At 36.7% G+C, this 22,146-nt stretch overlaps 1 protein-coding gene across 1 annotated transcript in view; it reads left to right on the plus strand.

Moving 5' to 3' along the window:
• Window positions 1–7,637, plus strand: part of LOC135221812 (hypoxia-inducible factor 1-alpha inhibitor-like) — a gene marked incomplete in the record, with an annotated part of 237,220 nt that extends 229,583 nt beyond the window's left edge. Inside the window, 1 exon segment of the mRNA XM_064259694.1 lies at window positions 5,806–7,637. Within this exon segment, the coding sequence (XP_064115764.1) occupies window positions 5,806–5,991 (186 nt within the window).
• Between the last annotated feature and the right edge of the window lie 14,509 nt (window positions 7,638–22,146).

The raw sequence follows: 22,146 nt of genomic DNA on the forward strand, positions 1-22,146 counted from the left end.
TCCCCACTAGCAGCTTCACCTTGCACTTTAAGGTTATGGTAATTGGCCCGAGCCTTAAATATGCATAAACCAACCCCTACTAGCCACAAACTCTTCACTTTCACTTCCCTCCCCCTTTTCTTTTTTTTTTCAACGCTTCAAACAATCTTTTCGCCTTCTCCTGAATCACCATAAGGCTGACTGGGATACGCCGTTGATTTTGGTCTTCCAACCAAAGCACCAATAACCTTTCCATTTCAATTATTAGACCACTACGCTGCCTTAGTTATCACTGTTGCTTTCATAGGAGCAGATCCTTTCACATGTTCAACGATGCGCTCTTTATCTTTGATAATGGTAGCAACGGTCGAACGGCTAAGGCCAAGCGAGCGGCCAATGTTTGTTGGCGTTTCTCCCTTCTCAGATCGCTTTATAATGTCCACTTTAATTTCCATGGTGATGGCCTTTCTTTTCTTCGATGCACTACCATCAGAAGAGTCCGCCTTGCGCTTGGGAGCCATAACAAAGAGCAAAAAGTTACAAAAACGATACAACACGAGGGAGAGAGAGGCAGTGTAAACAACCAAAATGGCGTATGGGGCGAGAATGAGCGTAGCGAAGCGACGCCGTCCTCTCCCCCACAAAGCGTATTCTTCCGCCGTGCGCCCGGAACTACTCGCGTTTGTTTACGTCGCTTACGACGCTAAACCGCGTAAGACGGAACGACGCAAAATATTATTTTTTATATTTTTATGGGGGCGCGTTCGTAACCACGAAACATCGTAAGTCGAGACCGGCGTAACCCGAGGACTTACTGTATACTGCACTATATGAAGGTTAAACCCATTTTGATCAACCTTATTAGAGCTAAGAATTGTTAGTTGAGTAGCCAGGTTAAACTTTCATAAGTAGTAATGATAGTTTATATTTGATTTATTCAATAGATTTATGAAGTACTGCCTCCACATTTCTGTTTTTTGTCTCTTCAACATCACTTTCCTTATTTTTGTCTTTTGTCTTTTATGTTTTTAAATTTCCATTATGATATGCATACTCATTAATTTAACAGATTATGTATCTTTTAAGTACTTTTTTTGTTCCTATTAAAATAGGACTAACTTTTTTGTTTTATTTGGAATACTGTGCCTTCATTATAACCTGGGAACAAGGTACTTACTATGGGTTTCAGAGACAGTGCAAGCACGTTTTTTGTTAATAACTCTGTAACGAACACTTGTATCAGAACGAGATTTTCCTATATGTAGTGAATTACACCCAGTGCCATAATTTATAAGGGTATCAAGAATCACGAATTGTAAAGAATAAAGACACTTGTCCCTGTACCAAGAGGCAAAAACTCCATTAGCCATAAGTGGATGCAAACACAACAGTAAAAAGTTCCGCCTACCCTCTCCCCCCCCCTCCACCGCCACCCCCGTCCTTTTTCCTTCCCTCACCTTCCCTTCATCTGAAATTGCTTCAGTTTAAACGTATTTTGTATGATTTTTTTATCTATCTATCTATCTATCTATCTATCTAATAATATACATTGTTGTATATATCTAACGATCCAGTCGGTTGTTAGCTGGCAGTTGACTGATTTATTTATGCATTAATCCGCTCATCTCTCTCTCTGAAAGTTACTTCAGTTTAAACATATTTTGTACGATTTTTTTTTCTATATCTATTTAATAATAGTTTACATTGGTGTATATATCTAATGGTTCACTCGGTTTTTACCTGCCTGTTGACTGATTTATTTATGTACTGATCCGCTCATCTGTGTGTGTGTGTGTGTGTGTGTGTGTGTGTGTGTGTGTGTGTGTGTGTGTGTGTGGTAGTAGTACCTACTGTAAATGGTTAATAGAGAGAGAGAGATATCTGAATGTATGGTGGAGTAGTAAAACGATACACACTATGATTGATGGTAAAGCGACTGCTATTCTTGTGGTTGGTTACCTTCTTCATAATCCTCATGGGGACTCAGGGTATCAGCAATATAGTACTTGTATTATTAAGGTGAAGAAGATATGACCAACACAGAACTTAACTGTTGGCACGGTTGCAGAAATTCGTTTGTCACGGAACTTTTCAACTTGTTTAGCCAAGAAAAAGCCGCTAATTGCCTTCAGATTGGTTTTAATAGGTAACTTGTTATAGTTACTCTGTGTTACAAATAAAAATTTGGCCTTTTTACCGGACATTCATTAGAGTTAAACCCTTGATTATACCGATGCACATATAACAGTCGCTTTTCCATAAATCATAGTGTATATCGTTTTACTGTGCCACCATACATTCAGATATCTCTCACTCTTATAACCATTTACAATAGGTACCACTGCCACAGAGAGAGAGAGAGAGAGAGAGAGAGAGAGATGAGCGGATCAGTACATAAATAAATCAGTCAACAGGTAGGTAACAACCGAGTGAATCATTAGGTATATGCACCAATGTAAACTATACTATTATTAGATAGATAGATAGAAAAAAATATACAAAATATGTTTAAACTGAAGTAACTTTCAGAGAGAGAGAGAGAGAGAGAGAGAGAGAGATGAGCAGATTAATGCATAAATAAATCAGTCAACTGGCAGCTAACAACCGACTAGATCGTTAGATATGTACAACAATGCATATTATTAGATAGATAGATAGAAAAATCATACAAAATAAGTTTAAACTGAAGCAATTTTCAGAGAGAGAGAAGGGAACGTGAGGGATGGAAGATGGAGGGGGGTGGCAGTTGAGGGTGGGGTGGAGAGGGTAGGTGGAGCTTTTTACTGTTGGGTTCGTATCCATTTCTGGCTAAAGGAGTTTTTGACTCTTGGCACAGGGACGAGTGTCGTTATTCTTTACAATTAGTGATTCACGATACCCTTATAAATTACGGTACTGGGTGTAAAACACTATAGCAAAATCTCATTCTAATATGAGTGTTCGTTACAGAGTTATTGCCAAAAAACGTGCTTGCACTGTCTCTGAAACCCATAGTAGTTAACTACTGGTAATTGAGCAAGAGGATGGGGGATCCACCCACTCATGTGATAAACATTGTCACTTTTTTTTAGCTTCCAAGCTTTGCAGAAGTGGAAACTAGCCATCATAGTGGTTCTTAGAGCCAAGCTTGGCGCTAGGAAATCCTAATGTTAAGACCGAAGGTTTGTTAGTTATGAAAAATACAAATTAGTTACAAATTTGGTATATTTTTAGGTTTGATTGGTTGATGACTTTGGCTTGTTTGTTATTTTAATAATTTTGACTGCCGTAAGAGTGATGGACCATGATAATTCTTCTAGTAAGAATGATCAGTGAAGATGTTTTGGGCATAAGTGAGTGTGTGCTAAATTTAAGAAAGATAAAAAAGATCAGGAATATACACTGTCTTTGAACTGTGTTGAGTATGTCCTTGGTCACCAGCCCAGTGGAGGAAGTAAGGACCAGAAAAAAGAAGTCAAAAGAGGGTTACACCACTGGTCTCGCCTCCTCTTCCATGTTTGATGCCTTTGCCCCAGCTGCTCAACTTGGAGAGTGTCTGCCCATTTTTTTCAGATACAGTCCAAGAAGAGTGTTTACAGTCTATATAATGATCGACTGACTTCCTCCTTGGCTGATGCTGTTGGTGTGATGTTGGTTCTTACCACCCCACACCACTCCGGCTTCAGTCTGCACTTCTCTTGCTTCCTCTGTATTGACTCCAAGACATTCCCAGGAGAAAAGGATCTGTTGCAGGCCTTATGGCATGCTTTTGGCATTTTGGTAGAGCCTTCCCTATACATATTCCTTTCTGAAACATTTGAGTTCAGCCAGAAGTTCCCTGCATGTACTTATCTTAGTAGATCCCATCACTTTGATTCTAGGTTTCCCCTCAAAGGTCAAGTGTGCTGTGCTTTTGGATTTTCCTGTTCTTCCTGCTATTCCTACTGCTTCTACTATAGTTGCTTTGGCAGTTCTTGCTCCTTTGCCAGCAAGGATGTCTGACTTAGTTCTTTCATCAGTGGACTTGGGAGGGGATGGAGAGACTTGTGATTGTGGGATGCCCAAGTATTGCCACCATCATGCATCATATTTTCCTCCTCCTCCTTTTGCAGCTCCTGTTCCTTATTGCCTATCTTGTCTTTGCCATTAGATCACTGGAAGGATAGAAAGGATACCTGGAAGGCTGCCCTACACAAGAAGGCTAAGAAGTCTGCTTATATTGATTACTCTTTGTTGGGAGTGACAGCAATCCTAGCTCTTATTACTAGGTCCCAGCAATCATGAGCTTTGCCGGTGGATTTGTGCATGAGTTTGCTCATGCCCAGTCTCCATGGTTTGGGTCTGCTCGTGATCAGTTCCCAATGTATGACCATGGTAACTCCGTCACCTGCTGGTCATTCTGGAGAGAGGAGCACCAACCCTGACTCCTCCAATGTTGAAGTTTCTTCAGAAGCACCTCTTTTTTAAAATGGAAGTAACATGATTACCATTATATACTTCTAAAATGAAATGTAAATGGATAGTAAATAGGGCAGTCCCGCTTATCAGTGGCATCCATTAACAACGTTTCTGTTTTATGACACTTGGCTAACAATGTCGCTAACCAGTTTTCGGTGCCAGTAAGCAATTTTCAGTGCTGGTAAGGGGTTTATTTGTGTCAGTAAGTGGTTTATTACTGTTAGTAGCTATGTTTAGTGCTGGTAAGCGGTTTATCTGTGCCGATGGATGCGATTTATTGCCATAATTATTGTGATGTTCCGGTTAACAATAATTTTCATATATCAGCGCTTGGCCAGGAACTGTGCACTGCCTCTACAGTATACACTTGTCAGTGGAATTGTTTGTTGTATCTCCACCCTTCGAAGGTAGACAACACAATGGTCATAGTGGCTTCTAATAACAAAAATAGGATCTTCAATGAAATTCTTCAACTCTTTGAGTTCCATTTTTGAAATATGAAACTCAAATGTAACTGCCGGTAATGGAGTAGTTTTTTTTATAGTTCTCTTGAACTATCTTGGTACATCCTGAGACATGTTCACAATTGATCTCTTGACCATCATGAGCATTTGGCTTTATATGCATGTGTTACTGGCTTATATTGTTCATGACCAAGTTGTGTGCTGCCAGAGATCTACCTGGCCTTAGCACTGTTTGGTGCTGCTGTGCACAGGGCAGGCAGTGTGTTCTCGTGCTTGCATCAGTCAGGTAGGGGGACCATCCTGGCTGATGTGGCTTCCATTTTGCAACACAAGGGCAGTTATGGTGTTTGGAAGGTACCTAAATTTTGTTTATCAGCTTACCAAAAATTATGAAACAATCATAGTAATTTTCCTCTTGTTTCTCTCCCTTTCATTAAAACTTGATAGAGTGAGAAGTAAAGCCTAATTTGGTACTCTATCTGGTTGATTTGTTCTTTTGAAACCATGCCTCACCTATTAGTCACCTGCTGCAAGTTAACTACCTTTTTACCAATTTTCAGCAACCAGACTAGCATTCACTTCAGGTGTTTGTTTTTAGGAAAAATATAAATTATCTTAAAAATTTGCCAGTTCCACTACTTATAGGGATAATTATAGTTTTTGATGGTATTTGGAATGTGTAAGTGAAGTACTTTAGTCCACTTTTAAAAAATTTCCATCTGTGTTTTTAGTTGAAGGATAGTATGGTATTGATTTATGTTGTTTTTCCAAAGATGTTTATATACTTGTATTTGATAGGTTTAGACAAAGTTTTTATGAGATTTTGTATTTGAACAGGTTTTGTATGTCTATTGTTTTTTAGATTTTTAGAAAAATGTGGCTTGTGAAAGGGAATTTTTAGTTGAAGTAATTGACATCTTTTCAGGGTGGTCCAACAGAAAGTGTTGAATATCCTCTAAAACCACGACAAAAATTGGCCATCATGCGAAATGTAGAAAAGATGTTATTAGAAGCTCTGAAAGACCCAGGAGAAGTGGGACCACTTTTGCGTTCATTAGTTCTGGGTAGATATTCTGGTGAGGATGCTTTAAAGGAAGAAGGAAATCTGTGATTTTATACTGGATGATTTAGGAATAGTTTATTGTTATACAATACATTTACATCTACAGTATGATTGTCTTCTTTTGAAACTGTACCTGTTTGAACAGCTTCATTTCTACCTTTTGGAAGGAAATATGATGAAGTTAATTGTTTACATAAAGTTGCTAATTGAAAAATCTTGTTGGTGCTTTGTATAGAAAATATAGAATATTGAGTTAAAGATTTGATATACCCTTTGGTGTTGTTAATTCAACTTTTAGAATTAATTGTCCTTTTAATTCCAAAGGTTTTGATATGAGTTAGCATAACTTTCTGGTATTTTTATATTGTACTATCCTTAGTAGTGTGGCTGGTTGATGTGGAAAAAGAACCTTTTATTTATTTACTTTTCTCTTATTATCTGGAATATTGCAAATGTTATGAAGTACTATTCTCTCTCCTATGAAATATCAAGGAATTGCAAATAGTAATGTTACTTTTTACAAAAAAGTTCAAGTACAGTGTAGCTGCATAAAGGAATGAATATTGGTGAAGATGTGACAAACACTAAAATAACTTAAGTTTTTCAGATAGTTATTTGTGTAAGCAGAGAAAGTACATGCTTAAGCTGACAGTAATGTGATGTACTCCATCTGTATCCTAGTCCTATTCCCAGAATGATTTATAATCTGAAAGTTTTTTGTGCACAAAAGGAATTGTACTTGTGTGTTTTCCATTGCTGAAAACCCTAAAATACAAATTTATTTAATTTCTGCGTTTAATATAGGATAATTAAGTTTGTAGCTTGTGGAAAAGTGAATGTATTTGCTATCTTTTTCTTTTGTGAATATCACTTGAACATGCAAGTGCACTTACTTACTTGGGTGCAAAGTGCACAATATTTTGTTCACTTTTCATTTGAGTTCTGACCTCAACAAGTTCAGATCGGTTGCAGTCTTCCAGATATCTAGATGAGTTATTGTGCAACATTTTAAGTTTAGATGTACTACATAGTAATTGCTCTTAGTACATCATCTTCCAGCTTCATTAAGTTTAATAGCATTGGCTCTCTTATGATGTATGTATTTACCATACCTTTTTATCAACTTCAGTGAAGTTAGCTATGATGGATTTTTTGTGAAGCAGTTTTAGTTTTTTGTGTTAGTGCTATGCTATATTAATGTTTTATTCATCATCTTCCAACAACTGGTATTAATATAGTCACCTGTTTTTTCTTAGTGAATTGTCACATGGTTAGTTTTAAAATGAATGATTGTTGTAAAGTTTCAGCTTTCAAAAATTTTATCTATGTAAACTGATGTACATTATTAGGAGGTACAATACAGTTGTCTGTAACTTGCATTATGTAATGCAAATCACACATAAAGTTCTAATTAGCAGCCTGAAGAACCCTATAAAAAGACAGTGGAAGTGTGTTTTTGTTACCAAAGTTGATTTCAGTAATTTTTTACCACCTGAAAATCACTGGTTATGTTATGGCTTGCAAAGAATACATAACTGTGGGATCTTATACTGGTTTATCAAGAACTCAGCCTCTGTTGCTGTATAGTTATGGTTCCTTTCTAACATATAGCTCTCTCTCTCTCTCTCTCTCTCTCTCTCTCTCTCTCTCTCTCTCTCTCTCTCTCTCTCTCTCTCTCTCTCTCTCTCTCTCTCTCTGTCTTTCCAAATCTGCTATTGTAGCCTTTATGAAGACCTGAATTCTTCAAGTCTGTTCAGAGTAGAATAAAATAAGATTCTTTTCTTGTTTGTAAATCTTAGTACAACGTAAGAAAACTCCAAATTCTTAAGCGTGATGAAGACAACTGTGGTGTCATCACTTGAGGAAATGAAACTTAACTAAGAATTTCTACGCTGTCAGAGTAATCATATCTGGTTCATGCTTGATCTATCTACTTGACTATTCTGGTTTGTTGAGGTTATGGTGTCCATCTTCTCAGAGTGGGTATTAATCCTGGGTGTGAGTCATGAAGGTCAATTGCTTGGTTCTCCATCATTCAAAGGAATTACTTTTCCTTATGAATCTTTAGAGTTTAGTTTTTCCAAGTGCATGGCTGGTATTTATCTAAAGTGGTAAAAGATTTGTTTCATGCCATTTTTGATGTTGAGTTAATAAGTATCCCTTCACAACCGTACAGCACTCTACCTTATTGCTTTACTATCCATAAAATTAATTTTTTCTGTTAACATTAAAAGGATTTTTGTGTTCCATGATACATTCTTCAATATTTTTCCATCTTCCACAGTGTAAACCAAACTGCAGTTTTTACAATTGACGACATATATATATGCTGGTTTTGTCCTTTTCCTTTATTTTCCAATTTTTGTTTTTACAGACAGTATTAGCAAAATGAAATACAAATCCAAGTTTTTTTTATCCCCAAGACTTGAGGTGACTTCTAACTTTCTGTGGTAAAGTAAATTTTATCATTTTCTTTTTTCTTAATAGCCAGTTTCTTTTTCTATGATTTTAATGGTAAATACTAATTGCTTTTTTGAGAGCCTTTTTCGAAAAATCTGGTTGGATGCATGAAATTATAAAAAAGATTTTATGAAATTTTTCTAAATAGGCCCAGTCACAAATTCTCATGGCTTTTATGAAAAGGCTTACTGCTACTTTTGTATTTTAGAATTATCATATGAAACTGAAAATACTAATTATATGTGAGGTTTATGGTATACTTTAGTTTTGAAAAATGTTTGAGTTTTTTCTGCTGATACATCTGTAAAGAGAAAGGATGATGTGGCACTTTTCCATTGTGAATGATATAGTATAAGGTTCTTTAAAATTTATGGCATCTAAGACTGAAATGAGGAAATCTTTGCTGTCTTCATCAAATAAGGCATAACTATCATCAACATCTGTTTCCATGACATGATTTGATTCTTACTAAAGACACTTCAGAAATTGTACAAATTTGCTAATAAACGATGAACACCAGCAGCGTTCTTAGAGAAATGAAACTCTCCCATTTGTAAGGGAAGCTAATAATCCACACTTATTCGTTGTACTGGTGAAAGGCCAAATGCCTTACCTTTGGTACCCATACTTAGAATTGTCTCCCTTTTGAACAACAAATGGGTAACATAACTATACAACAAACCAGAATGATCATATAGTAAGGAGACCAAACTGGATTCTGATATGCTGTCCATGTATAAGTTTTGCCTTAGATTCATTGCCCCAACAATGAGGACGGGGTAGTCCTCATAAAGCTCAAGGTTTATACTTGAGAGATGGGTCTTCTTTTATCCTGTGATTGTTTTTCATAGTCGCCACCATTCAGATATCATCTTCTGGAAGTTTTCAATAAGTATATATTTCTCCAAAGCTGGTAACTTTCATGTTGTAAGACAGTTGGAATGTGAAATCCTCAACCTAGTTTGCAGGCATTCATGAAGATTTTCAGTTTTGCAAATCTTTCTATCCACGAGTTAGATGTTTATGACCTCTTTTGATATTAGGAAAAAGAGAATGGGATGTCCCAATCCTTGAGGGTTAATAGTGTTCTGTAGGTACGTCATGCATTGCTTTAGCATTCTGTTGACAAGTCTGGTATGGATTTGAACTTGAAGTTTATTTTCAAAGGAAATTGATGGGTATTGGTCTTCATAACTTTTCCACAGGGAGAGAAAAGTAAGATTTTTTGTCTCATCTGCACTACAGCTGTTCAAATTAGCAGGGTTAAGTGAGTTAATTCAAGTTTATAGTTCTACCTTATCCAGTCATTAAGTTTTTAATAAGTTTTAATTTAGCAATATATTTATTGAGAATGACCATTGAGGTCAACTTGGGCACCCAAGGCTAGCACCAAGAACCCTTTGGGAGGTTGGGATGTTCAAAGTTTGTTAGCAGTTATTCTTGATACAGAGAGAAACTGTACAACAATTATAGAATGACCAAGTATGTATTTATGATGAATTTTCATAATTTTTTTGTAATTAAAAGCCAAGCTGCAACTGTATTTGAAAAACAAAATCTTACAAATCCTTAGACCCCAATAGGAAAAGCAGCCCATTATGAAAAAGGAGATTTGAAAACTAAAGAATAAATTATAAGTGGGAAATAGAGAAAAAGAAGATAAATAACAAAATAAATGATAAATTGAAGTGAGACTCATGCCATAAAAAAGGATTTGCACCAAGTTTGAATATCTAGAGTTTCAGAGATTAAGATATATGCAGTATTTGGAAGGTCATTCCACAGTTTGAAGAGTAGTAAAGCTAGAACTGTGTAATATTGAACCTCTTAGAAAGAAGGTAAGACTGATAGAATAAACTGCATATTAAACACTACCTGTGGATGGTACAGTCTGCGAAAATTTAAATGAAAAAGATTATCAGAGTTGTGAAATATTTTATACAATTTGCACATGGATAAGAAATGTGAAAGAATTCAGTTTTTTTTTTGATTTAGGATGAATGTTAACTGCTTAAGACCAGACAGGGGAACAATATTCATAACCATGAAAAATTAAAGAATTAAACCATATTTTCATGATAGATAGGTCACCAAAATCATGAAAGGCTTTCTCAGTATACATGTGTGAGCAGCTGAAGAGATAGATCAAATATAATTCTCAAAAGGGAATTTTCAATCAAGGTTGGCACTTAGAATTTTAATGAGTTGCACATGGTTAAAGAAATATTTACATGGAAAACATCTGGTTGGGGGATTTTGTGTCCTAGATTGGCTAGCAGTAATTGTTTTAGATATTTTAGGGCTTAATTCCATGCTTTGCAATTTGCACTGTGCAATTAATTTTAGCTAAATCTCTGGTAGGAGGTTCAGTAACCACAGGTCCATACTCGAGATGGGATCAGTGCAAAGATTGGAGCCTCATCTTCATAAGCTGTCGCCTTGTTTTCAAGACAAAACCACATGGATGTATATATACTATAAAGGGTAATGGGCTGAGAACACTAGATTGCATTTTTATGATCAAAATTTTCAGATTTGTGGACTCGCATATTCACGGATTATTCTCTGGGACATAAATACCCCCATTATTCATGGAAAATCCGCCTATTTGTGGTACATTTTCTATGAGAAATATCCACAAATTCCTGTATTGCAATACACCCCCTGAACACCTGAACTAGCCCTGGTCACTTACCAGCCCGAACCATCATTTATTAAAAATTTACCAAATCTTTGGTTAAAATAAACGATCAGTGTTGCCAATCTCCTGGCAAACACCCTCGTTACCTAGTTACCAGCCCACCGCTAGTAGCCCTGCCTTACGGGCCGGTCACACCTGCCCTCTCACGTCAATCACTTATCGTTCGCGGTGGAGTACAGATGTATCCACAGCGAACTCCTTTTTGGTCTTGCCCGGCCTTCATTTGCACCTTTGATTTGATTGAATTTGGTGACGAATTACGCATCCCTTTGGATTACGGTTGGATTGCTCTTAATACCTTGTCATTAGACATTGATTCTGCAAAGGAAGAAACAACACAGGCTACGACAACGACTACTGCATCCTCGGCCACGACATCACAGAAAACGACGAGCGGGAGTTCAACAACGTATCGTCTTTGCCAACAATGCAAGAAAAGGATGAGTACCCTATGACACGATAGTCATTCCTTATGCGTAAATTGTAGGCCTGTTCAATATAATGTAAAGACCAGATGTTTGGAATGTCAGGAGTGGTCTTTGGACCAGATGTTAGGGTATCTCAAACATAGGAAAGGTCTCGTATTAAGAAGTAACTGTAGGCAGGAAGAGACTAACGTAGATCAAGATAAAGACTTAGAGACAGTGCTCTTTAAGAGACTTGAGAGTACGCTGACATCGAGTATGACATCTCTGTTACCGATTTTATGTCAAGATTATGTGAGGATAGATCGAGCAATAGGGATACTGAAATTACTAATCGTTCTGTTCCAGCTCCCCTGCCTGTTCCAGAATCAGCCCTAACCGGTGCTGGGGGTTATGGGGATCCGCAAGCCCACGGGCAGGATCCGCCGTCCCCCCTGGCGCGGAGCAGGCAGTGTTGGCAGCAGATTCCCCTTCCCTCGATGTGTAAGTTCTCAGGATGATAAAAACTTAGGTCAGATATAGACGAGTAGGGATAATAGGCTACATAGTGTTTAGTTTAGGAAGAGAAGTGCAGGCTTCTTCGGGTCGGTGGTTTTCTATTAAAAGTAGTAGTTTTTAAAGGCACAGTGTCCTTAGAGCATCTTTAGGCTTTTTCCTGCTTCGAGTTCCTTGCATCAGAAGCTTTTAGGCCAGGGTTGGTCTTTCAGATATGCTCCTTCGTCTTTAAGGTTACTTTCCTCTACGTATACGATACGATAATTGTTAATATCAACTAATTCTCCGTTCAATGCATATTGACTTACGATATTCAGTATGAAGAGAAATCGAATAAAATTAACTACGGTTAGCCTAGTGTTCACGATGATATATCGTATGCATATTCAGTTAGCCTAGCCTAACCTAAAGTATTCGCTGTACAACATATCGGTAGTTATTTTTATTTTGGCTAACGCTGTAGGCTTAAGGCAATCTTGACTTCGGATAATTCAATACAGGTGTAATTGAAAACGAACGAGAATCCGATCTGAGGATAATTAATATGAATGTAATCGAACAGAATGAAGATCGGATTCTGTCCGACTAAAGCATTATAATTGTATTATGTGTATCATCATATTGGCGTAGTAGTATAAACACTAAACTCGGCAGTCATTCACGCTGGAATCAGCGGATGACGAATACGGGTTTGCGTCGCCGTATCCATCTCATTCTCTCCTGATTGACTAAAATGACTAACGTAACAACACTCTCACTTATGCCAAGTTTGTACAAACGTCTTAAAGGAGACGTGTCTTCAACTATGTTGACATTTAATATAGTCAATGAGGTATCTATCTTGGGGCATATAAACAGATGTCAGATATAAGGAATTTGTATGCATGACGTCTTCATACGTTTAACAAACTATTGCCGTCAGTATTTACATTTGAGCTGATGTCAATTACAGTTACAAATTATTACCAGTCGTATTATCAAATTACAATGACAACTGAAATTTAATATTAGGCCTAATAAAGTTAATTTAATTACCTTTAAATATTATTTTATTACTTTTCAATTAAATTATAATTACACTAGCTTGTCGTCAAACAGCACTATTGTAAGGAGGTGTGGTTTAGACAGACAAGGATGCCGGCTAGTCTATTTTTTTTTCTCCTTGGCTTCAGATTCAACCATATCACTTGGTCTCGGCTAATGTTTTTGTCCTTAGTTAGCATATTAATGAATATCTGGATACTTAACTTATGTAACGAAGTCATACTGTTCGTCTTACGATGTAATTTAAGACACAAATTTGACTGATCGTCTCATCGGAAGCTAGTTTTTCCCTCGGGTTAGATGGCGTTAAATTTAGGATTCCGTTCGTTTTTCACTCGTTTTCATAGGTATTACGAACCTTACACTTTATATACGTTATTAATCCTTTGTCTGTGTGAAAACAACAGTAATGAGCTCTTTCATGCTATTAGTTTCTTTTACCACGGCTGCGTTGGAATTCATACATAAGCTCGGGACTTCTGTCCAGGTTGCTGATGAACGTAATTTTGCCTTATTAGCTTCAGCTGCATTTATAACATGAATACAGTAATTACCGTCCCACGCGGATGAATACAATAACGGATGTTGCTATCGGATTCGATTACTGTCACACGCTGATCAATACAATAAAGTGATGTTGTTATAGGAGTCGATCGCATTAGCAACAAGTTCTCGTTCGGTTGTTCATAGCTGTACGGAGTTATACGAGTATTATCGTTAAGATAATACCCTTTTAAACTTGCTGCAATTTGCGGAGGTGGAGATATTAGACGATCGTAATTTCCTCTCTCTCTCTTCCCTGATTTTTATCTCTCTCTCTCTCTTTTTCCCCTGATTTATATTCTCTCTTTATCCTAGGAAGATTGTGTTTCTCTCTCTCTTTCTCCCTTCTCTTGCTCTCTCTATCTAGACGTATTGTGTTTCTCTCTCTCTCTCTCTCTCCTTCTCTCTCCCCTCTCACTTTTCTGATTTCATATTCTCTCCATATTCTCTCATCCTATTTTCCACGCTCTCCTAACACTGGACTCATTGTGCAACAGAGGTTTTTCTTCCTTTCACACCTTTTCAAACTTTCTCAATTTCCCTTCAGCGCTGACTGACCTCATAGGTCCCAATACTCGCCTTTGGCCTAAATTCTATTTTTAAACCCAACAATCTTGCTGTCTGAGTTAGTATTAGAGTAGGGAGCGAATATTCGGAATATGTATAAGGTATTCATGATATGATATATCACAAGAGGATTTTAAGTATTAGGAAAGATAGGAAAGAACATGTCTGGGTCTATCTGAGGGTATTCTTCCAAGTGCCAACCAGGCAGAGTACAGACAGGCAGGTACAACACTACAAGAGAGGACATCACTACGATCGACGACACCGTTGTCTCCTCCGTACATGAGAGGCCTAAGGCCACATGGGAGGTCTTCAGTTTCCCTCCATCATGAGAGGCCGAGCCACATGGGAGGTCTTCCAGATTCCATGAGAGGCCGAGAGCCACATGGGAGGTCTTCAGATTCCCTCCATACATGAGAGGCCGAGAGACCATGAGGTGGGAGGTCTTCAGTTTTTTCCTCTACTCAGGTGAGGCACATAGCCAGCTGAGAGGAAACAGGTTTGTATCCCTTCCGCACTCAATGAGTTTTGACCTTAGGGTAGAGGTGCAGGGAGTTTTTCCCTCCACATATGGCAGGCCTAGAAGGCCACACATGGGAGATTAGCTTGGACGAGTGACAAATGAACTTGACTGACTCGCGTACTCAATTATATTGACTGACAACTAGTACAGTGGAGGGCCGGGCAGATTTGATTCCCCACCTCCAAATTAATGTTAATCGGGCTAGTTCAGGTGTTCAGGGGGTGTATTGCAATATGAAGTTTTTATTGTAAAACTAATATTGTAATACCTACCTGAACACCTGAATGATTCCCACCCTCCTCCCCTCTCACAGAGTTATTGAGTTATGATTGACGTGAGAGGGCAGGTGTGACCGGCCCGTGAGGCAGGGCTACTAGCGGTGGGCTGGTAACTAGGTAACGAGGGTGTTTGCCAGGAGATTGGCAACACTGATCGTTTATTTTAACCAAAGATTTGGTAAATTTTTAATAAATGATGGTTCGGGCTGGTAAGTGACCAGGGCTAGTTCAGGTGTTCAGGTAGGTATTACAATATTAGTTTTACAATAAAAACTTCATTTTTTTTTCTTTATCGATTTCATAATAGAATGTACTTTTTGTGATATCACTATTGAAAAAATCGGTATAAACATTTTTAGAGGGTTTTCTAGAGTTTTAACTAACAAAATAGGCAGTTTTAAGCATTTTTATAGGGGTATCAACTATTTGCGGGTTCTAGCTATTCATGGGGGGCTCTGGTATGCATCCCCCCGAATACGGGGTGGGGCATGGGACACTGTATTGGGATTACACAGAGGTAGCTTGAAGGATTAAGAGGCTTTACTTTACAAATGAGCAAGCTTACAGGATCATAGGTTTTTCAATAAGTACTTGATTGGTAGGCCCCAGCAACAGCCAAAACCTTCACCAGGATTTTGTAGGCTAAGCATCACTTTTCTGCCAAGAGCACAGATTGAGGTTGTACGAAGAAAATTGTACTTTGTCATGTACAGTTGTTTAGTGTTTGAAAGGGCTCTGATAAGAGAAAAGTCAATAATTAATCAGTTAGCCAGGTGTGGAGGAAGGTGGTCATAACTCAAGAGGAGAGGCATCATGCTATTTTTTGGCGGCTGCTGACCAGTTTCCTCAAGAAGTGTCTTTAGGAAGCAGTGGATAAAGAGGTTCCTAGGCCAATTTTACTGTATTAGCTCCTTTAAGAATATGGTTGTGTGACCCAAGTTGTCATAACTAAATGTGAGAGGACTGTTTTTTTGTAATTTAGAGCTATGAACAATGTTTCAGCTGCTGCAAGTAAGGTGTTTTACCTGTTGCATTCTTAGCTAAGAAATGTCTCTATGAGCTCTTTGCTCATTTAGTTTAAAGGAATATTTCTGAGGACCTTCATAACTGTAACCAACCCTGATTTTTAATCAAATCGACTCCCATCAAAGCTGTATTGAGTTTATGTTTGGCTTTGAGGAGGAAGTGTCTTCAGGTGACTGAAAAATGCCTCCACTTCAGCTAACAGGAGGTTGAGGGACTTGTGATTTATTCACAGGATGAATGGCTACTGCTGCACGGACTGTAATAACTATTGAGGTAGAAGATGCTAGGGTTATTCTTCACTTCTGTAGGGTTTACTGGTGATCAGATGTGATGGATGAAGGTTCAAGCATGTCTCTTTCCACTTGTGTGACAGAGTTCTATTCTAACTTTGGAGTTCCATCATCCTTGATAGTACCTGTCAGAACTGCCAGGACATCCCTAGTGAAGTAGTCATTATCAAGCTTAGGGAAGCTAGATGTGTTGGTGGGTCTTAATGAAGAGGCAATGAAACTTGAAATAGAATAAGGAAGAAGCCAGGGTTAACAGGAGAAATATTGCAGGTGGCTTGAAGTCAGGACAGAGACCATCCTGGAATGAGCAACGATCCTCTTGTAGATTTGTGTTGTAGAGTAAGCCCCTGTCCATGCCTCTAGGGTAAAAAAAAGTGGTGAATTCCCTTGCTTACCCTGTGCCAAACTGAATTTTATTGATAGATGTTGGCAGAAATTCTTGTGGTGAACGACAGAAAAATTAAAAACTGGTGAAATATAATATTGTAGTACCCTTACCCTTACTGGATGGGCATGATCATGGGAGACATAATAGAAGCTCTATAGATTGCTGAGTGGACTGCCTTAGGTGAAATTCAATATTTGCACCATACTATTGGAACAAATTTTGTGTGAAAAATGTTTAGACCACTTCAAAGGGTCATACAGGACTTATAGCAACTGTAGTACCTTGGTACAGGATAGAGGGAAATCCTTGTGACTTGAGATTTTATGTAGCAATGTACTGCACCTCCCCATCCCAGTCAGAGATGCGCATTTCCAGTGATAGAAGTTCCCTGTTGCTGAATAACCACTGGTTCCATGCAACATAAAAAAACCATACAAACAAGCCCATCCCAGGATGCCTTTTTATAAATATGCTAATAAATATACCCAGGGGATTGATTTTGGTTTTAGTTCTTATCTTTTATGATAGTATGTCAGCTATAATTGCAATTTTGCAAACTAAAGTACAAAGAAATATATTAGAAAAAACATGTATACTACCTCACTAAAAGGTACTGCTTCTCCCAATCTGATTAGTTCTTATCTGTTATGATATTGCATGAACTGTAATTATAATTTAAAAAAATAAAAAAGAATTATTTGAAGAAATGCATAACGTGGTAAAAATTGCATATTTTTATGAATGTCTTGGAAAAGAGGCCCAGGGTTGGAAATATTTGCTTTCAACTTCCATGAGTACAGAAAATTGTTTATAATTTTGTTTCATATACATACCATATGTATTTGCATATCTTTTCAATGGTTTTTTTATTGGCCAACCTTAGAGTTTGCCCAGTCTAGGGGTGTGCTTAATATATATTTTAGCCCAACCTGTAAGGGTTAAGATATCAACACAAAATTAAGAACTGGGCAACGTAGGGTAGAAAAGGAAATGGCCACAGGTAGCAACAGTGAAACTTTTGGTCAAATCAAGTCGTGGAATGAAAGCAGTAAAGCTTTGTGGACAGGCCAGTCACCTTTCTGGGGTCCTTATAAGTGAATTTTCTATGCGGGACACCAAGCTAACATTGTTTGAGAGCCATCTTACTACTTGCTGGGAAGATAAGCCTTCAGATTCTTCTGTACCACCTCCAATCATAGTAAAATATTCTGATGTTAGGTATAGGTACTGTGAAATTTAAGTACTAGTATTTAACATCTTTCAGTAGGTTGGCATGAGGGTGAACAGAACTACACTGTACTTACTCCCATCTTCCTTTTCCTTTATAATACCCAAAATCCCCACCGGTTTTAATAAATTTGACGTTCACTGAATAAGATTTACATTTACATATATGATACTTAACATTTGCATTCACTTTATTCTAGAAAGAGATCTTCAGGCCACACTTATTTTTAATGTTCCTAAGGTATGTTTGGTATTTGAAGATGGGGAAGTTACAAGAATATGCGTACCTTTAAGCCATTGGTATTGCTGGAGATGGTTTATCTTTATTCATATAATTTCAAAGATTTAGTTTTCACTTAAAGTTTGTGGAGTTGAAAATTCTAATTCTAAAAATGATATATGAAGTTGAAAGATATGTGCCAGAAAATTTCAGTCTCTAAGGTTTATCAAAGTTTTAATCAGTGTTACTTTTAAGGATATTGTATAGGATAGTTTCTTGATGAAATATTTTCAGTATCTCCTCACACAGTGATACCTCGTTTGTTGAACATTTCTTATGTCAAACATTCCATTTTTTTTTTACCAAAATTTTTGAAGAAATTTTTTTTTCCTTTGTCAAGCAAATACTGTACGTACTTCAAACTGACAGATTGTCTTGGTTATGCTTGTACTTGACGGCCTACCACATCCTACGAGAAAAACTGTAATTAACGTGTTGTTTCCTTTACAATACGTATATATGTATCGTTTAATAACCATATTCAACAAAATGAATAAAATAATAAAGCATTTCACCATAATAATCATATTCAACAAAATAAATAAAATAAAGCATTTCACCATAAAATTCAGCATAAAGGATGAACAAAATCATAAGTCTCTGCGGTGACACACAGCTGACTTGAGATAGAGGGAGGGAGTGTTCTTATTGTTGAGGAAAGAAGGAGAAGAGACAGTAAAAACATTACTATATGTATGTAAAAGCAGTACCAATTCACATAAAAATAAATAAAAGAAGAGAATTTCACAATAAATTTGACACAAATGATAAAATATTAAAACAATCAAATGCAATACAGTAATAGAAAAGAAGTCTTACTTGAGTCAGTGTTGGGTGCACTGAGTGAGACTATAGAGGAGGAGGAGGAGTTGGTTGTAGGTTATTGGGTGGGAGACAGGGTCTGCTTCCCAGCTGGGCTAGAATGATTATTCTCTTTCACATGTCACCCATGTCTTTCATTTACACTCGATCTTTCTGAATCACTTCTTTATGGTGCGGTAAAATACCTGACGAGTGACGTTTGCTTTCTTTATGGTACAGTAAAATACCTGACGAGTGAAGTTTGCTTTTTACAATTTTTTAGCACTGTAAAAGTAACTGCTCCATAATAAACACATCGGCACTGCATTCACTTTCTGAGTACCTTTGATTGTTTGTTTATGCGACTTCCTTGTGAAAAGTTATTTAATCTCTCCTTTTCTTAATTGCATTCTTTACTTATTACTTATTTATTTGCAAAAAATCCTTGTTTATTTTAAATCCTGCAGTTTGCCAACAGTAAGTTGATGCATTGTGACATAATTACTCTCCTTCTTGCGCTCAAGATCCAAGTGTAAACACATCAACAATCGTACACACTGATTACTCTCTCTCTCTGTCTGACACACATGCTATCAATTCCTTTAATTATCTTTGCAAACTGTGAAAAAAATTGATTTTGTTATCAGGCTTTGCTTAATGTGACCATTTTGGTTTCCTCAGTGGGTTCCCTTTGTGTCTCCCTCTATTTTAGCTACCTGTGTGCCATTTTTGCCAAACAGTTCATAAATCATAAAAAAAAAAAATTTTTGCTATATGTAATTTTACTTTGTGTAATGTACTGTTTTATTAATTAACACACTTAATTTAACTTTTGAACACAATAATAGAAAAAATTTGAAAAGGGGGACTTTTAGGTGGGCTTGAGTGAATGCTCCTGATTCCCTTTATTTCTGAGGTACTACTGTGTATATATATTATTATATACAATAAAGCCTAAAGGTAACAAAATATTCAAGATTTTTATAGGCGATAGATTGTATGGTACGCTGAACTTTACAGTTAAATTTTTATCTGTTCCAACATAAAGATTAGGAAGTGTTTTAGATGTCTTGAAAGACATAATTTTAGCATAGTTTTAATTCCTGTGATCTTGTAATGATCTTTCAACTTCATATAGTACAGTAGGTTTAGGAAAATGTACTTATAATTTGTAAGCTTCAGAGTAGCATGTTGGTTATCATGGAGAAGGTTGTGGATTATATTGGTAGGATATAATCCTTGTCATCATCTAGGCAAAGTTATTTAAATCTGTTACAGAGTAGGTAATTTGTATTTCTCTTCTGTTTCTATGCAGGGAATTATAAAATGTATCTTTCATGAATATTTTTATATTGTATTGTTAGCATTGCTTCTGTGATACATCTTCAGCATAGTGCCCTTTCTTTTGAGTTGTTTATGGGTCTGTGTGACAATCATTTGATTATTATACAATTCTATATTTTAATTTTGCACTAAGTGTAAATTGCCATGTTGTTTATATGAAGTAAGGCATTTTTTTTTAAAGAGAATTATATGAATTTATTTGGGGCAATTTCAGTCACCCTCTGTGATGATGAAAATTAGTTTAGAATAGCTCTTACAGAAACATATTTCTCAATTGTTTTATATCTTCTTTAGAATAATGCAGTACAGTGTAATGATCAGGTTGTGTTAATGCTATTGAAAAATTCTTTAGTTATATGTAGCAGTGTGAGTTGGACATGATATCTACCCAGCATTTTCAAATTTTATAACTGCAGCGTGAGTTTTCATAAATGGTGAAATATATTCCATTAGTGTTTGTTATGTACTTGAGTTAGGTGTCTGCATAAATGCAAATGACTTTTACTGTTTTATAGAAAAAGTTTGAAAAATCCAGAATCATACAGCTATGCAGAATGAGCAGATAAAGTTAAGGTTTATGATAGCCAAACACTAGTATCCATGCAGATAATGATGCATATAAAATATGCAAACCTTACAAAAAATTAAAGAAAATTAATTTTTGTTTCATTTTCCTGCATCAGAACTGTATGTTTAAATAGTAATGCTTGCTAATCTATTACATTTCAGACATTTATGCAACTTTTATTCATTAGTGCTCACCATGTACAGTGTACTACAGTACTGCTATCCCTTGAGGATAGAGTGATTAGAGTAGGTGCATGAATGTAGTATAACTTTGTTACACTTCATTTTCAATCCCCAGACTCTTATCAGAATTGACCATATACGTATCAAGTTCTGCAAAATCCCTTGATGTAGAAGCACCAATCTGAGTTGAGAGCAGCATCGAGCACCTGGAATCCATTCTCATGTTTGAGTCCAAGAGCCTTTTCATATTAATGATTTATTTTGTATTAATTGGCCTGGATTTTTCCACTTATGGCAACTTGTCTTCCTTGTTAAATATGGAAAAGTATCATAACTGGGATCAGAGTTCACAATATACAAGGTTAATGGGAACAGTAATGCAAATGTCATCTTAACTGAAAATGTTTGTACCTTAATGGTGGTATATATAGATTTATATTTGGTAGTATACCTTGATGATGGATCAACTATGGAGTCCTTGGGTTGCCTCTTTTGAGATGTTTGCTGAAGGGTACTGTTACAGAAGATGAAGCTCCAGTAGTTGAGGTGTTTGCAATAGAAATCAGAGCTCTTTCTACTTCTTTACCTTTAAATGAAATTTTGTTCTTAACTCAGATTAAGTGGTTGGCACCTAATGAGCTTTTACTCTAGGAATGCAATTAGAAGGTGGTTAGAGTCTTAATTTTTCTTATCTCTCGTTATGGCTTCCTTCCTGACATAGACCTCTCTAGGTTATCTGCTGTTACATTTCAAGTCTTCTGAGGTGTTAAGGACTTAAAACTACAGATGCTGTAATTTTACTGCTGTCAACATCATTTTGACGTTACAAATACGAGCAAATGCTGCTATATGATTGGGTTAGGTGCTACAAAAATGTATCACTAGGTGACTGATAATATATCAAAAGCATTATCACATGCGTTTTAATGGGTTTACATTCTTAGTCACTCAAAAGTGTAATCAGTAAATGTAATGAAAATTTTTTGGTAAAGAATGTTTTACACTAAGTGTTACCACAATTAAAAACTGTACACTTTATTATCGTCAAAAAGGTACATATA

This window comes from Macrobrachium nipponense, chromosome 3 (assembly GCF_015104395.2).
Source record: "Macrobrachium nipponense isolate FS-2020 chromosome 3, ASM1510439v2, whole genome shotgun sequence".
Taxonomy (NCBI): Eukaryota; Metazoa; Arthropoda; class Malacostraca; order Decapoda; family Palaemonidae; genus Macrobrachium; species Macrobrachium nipponense.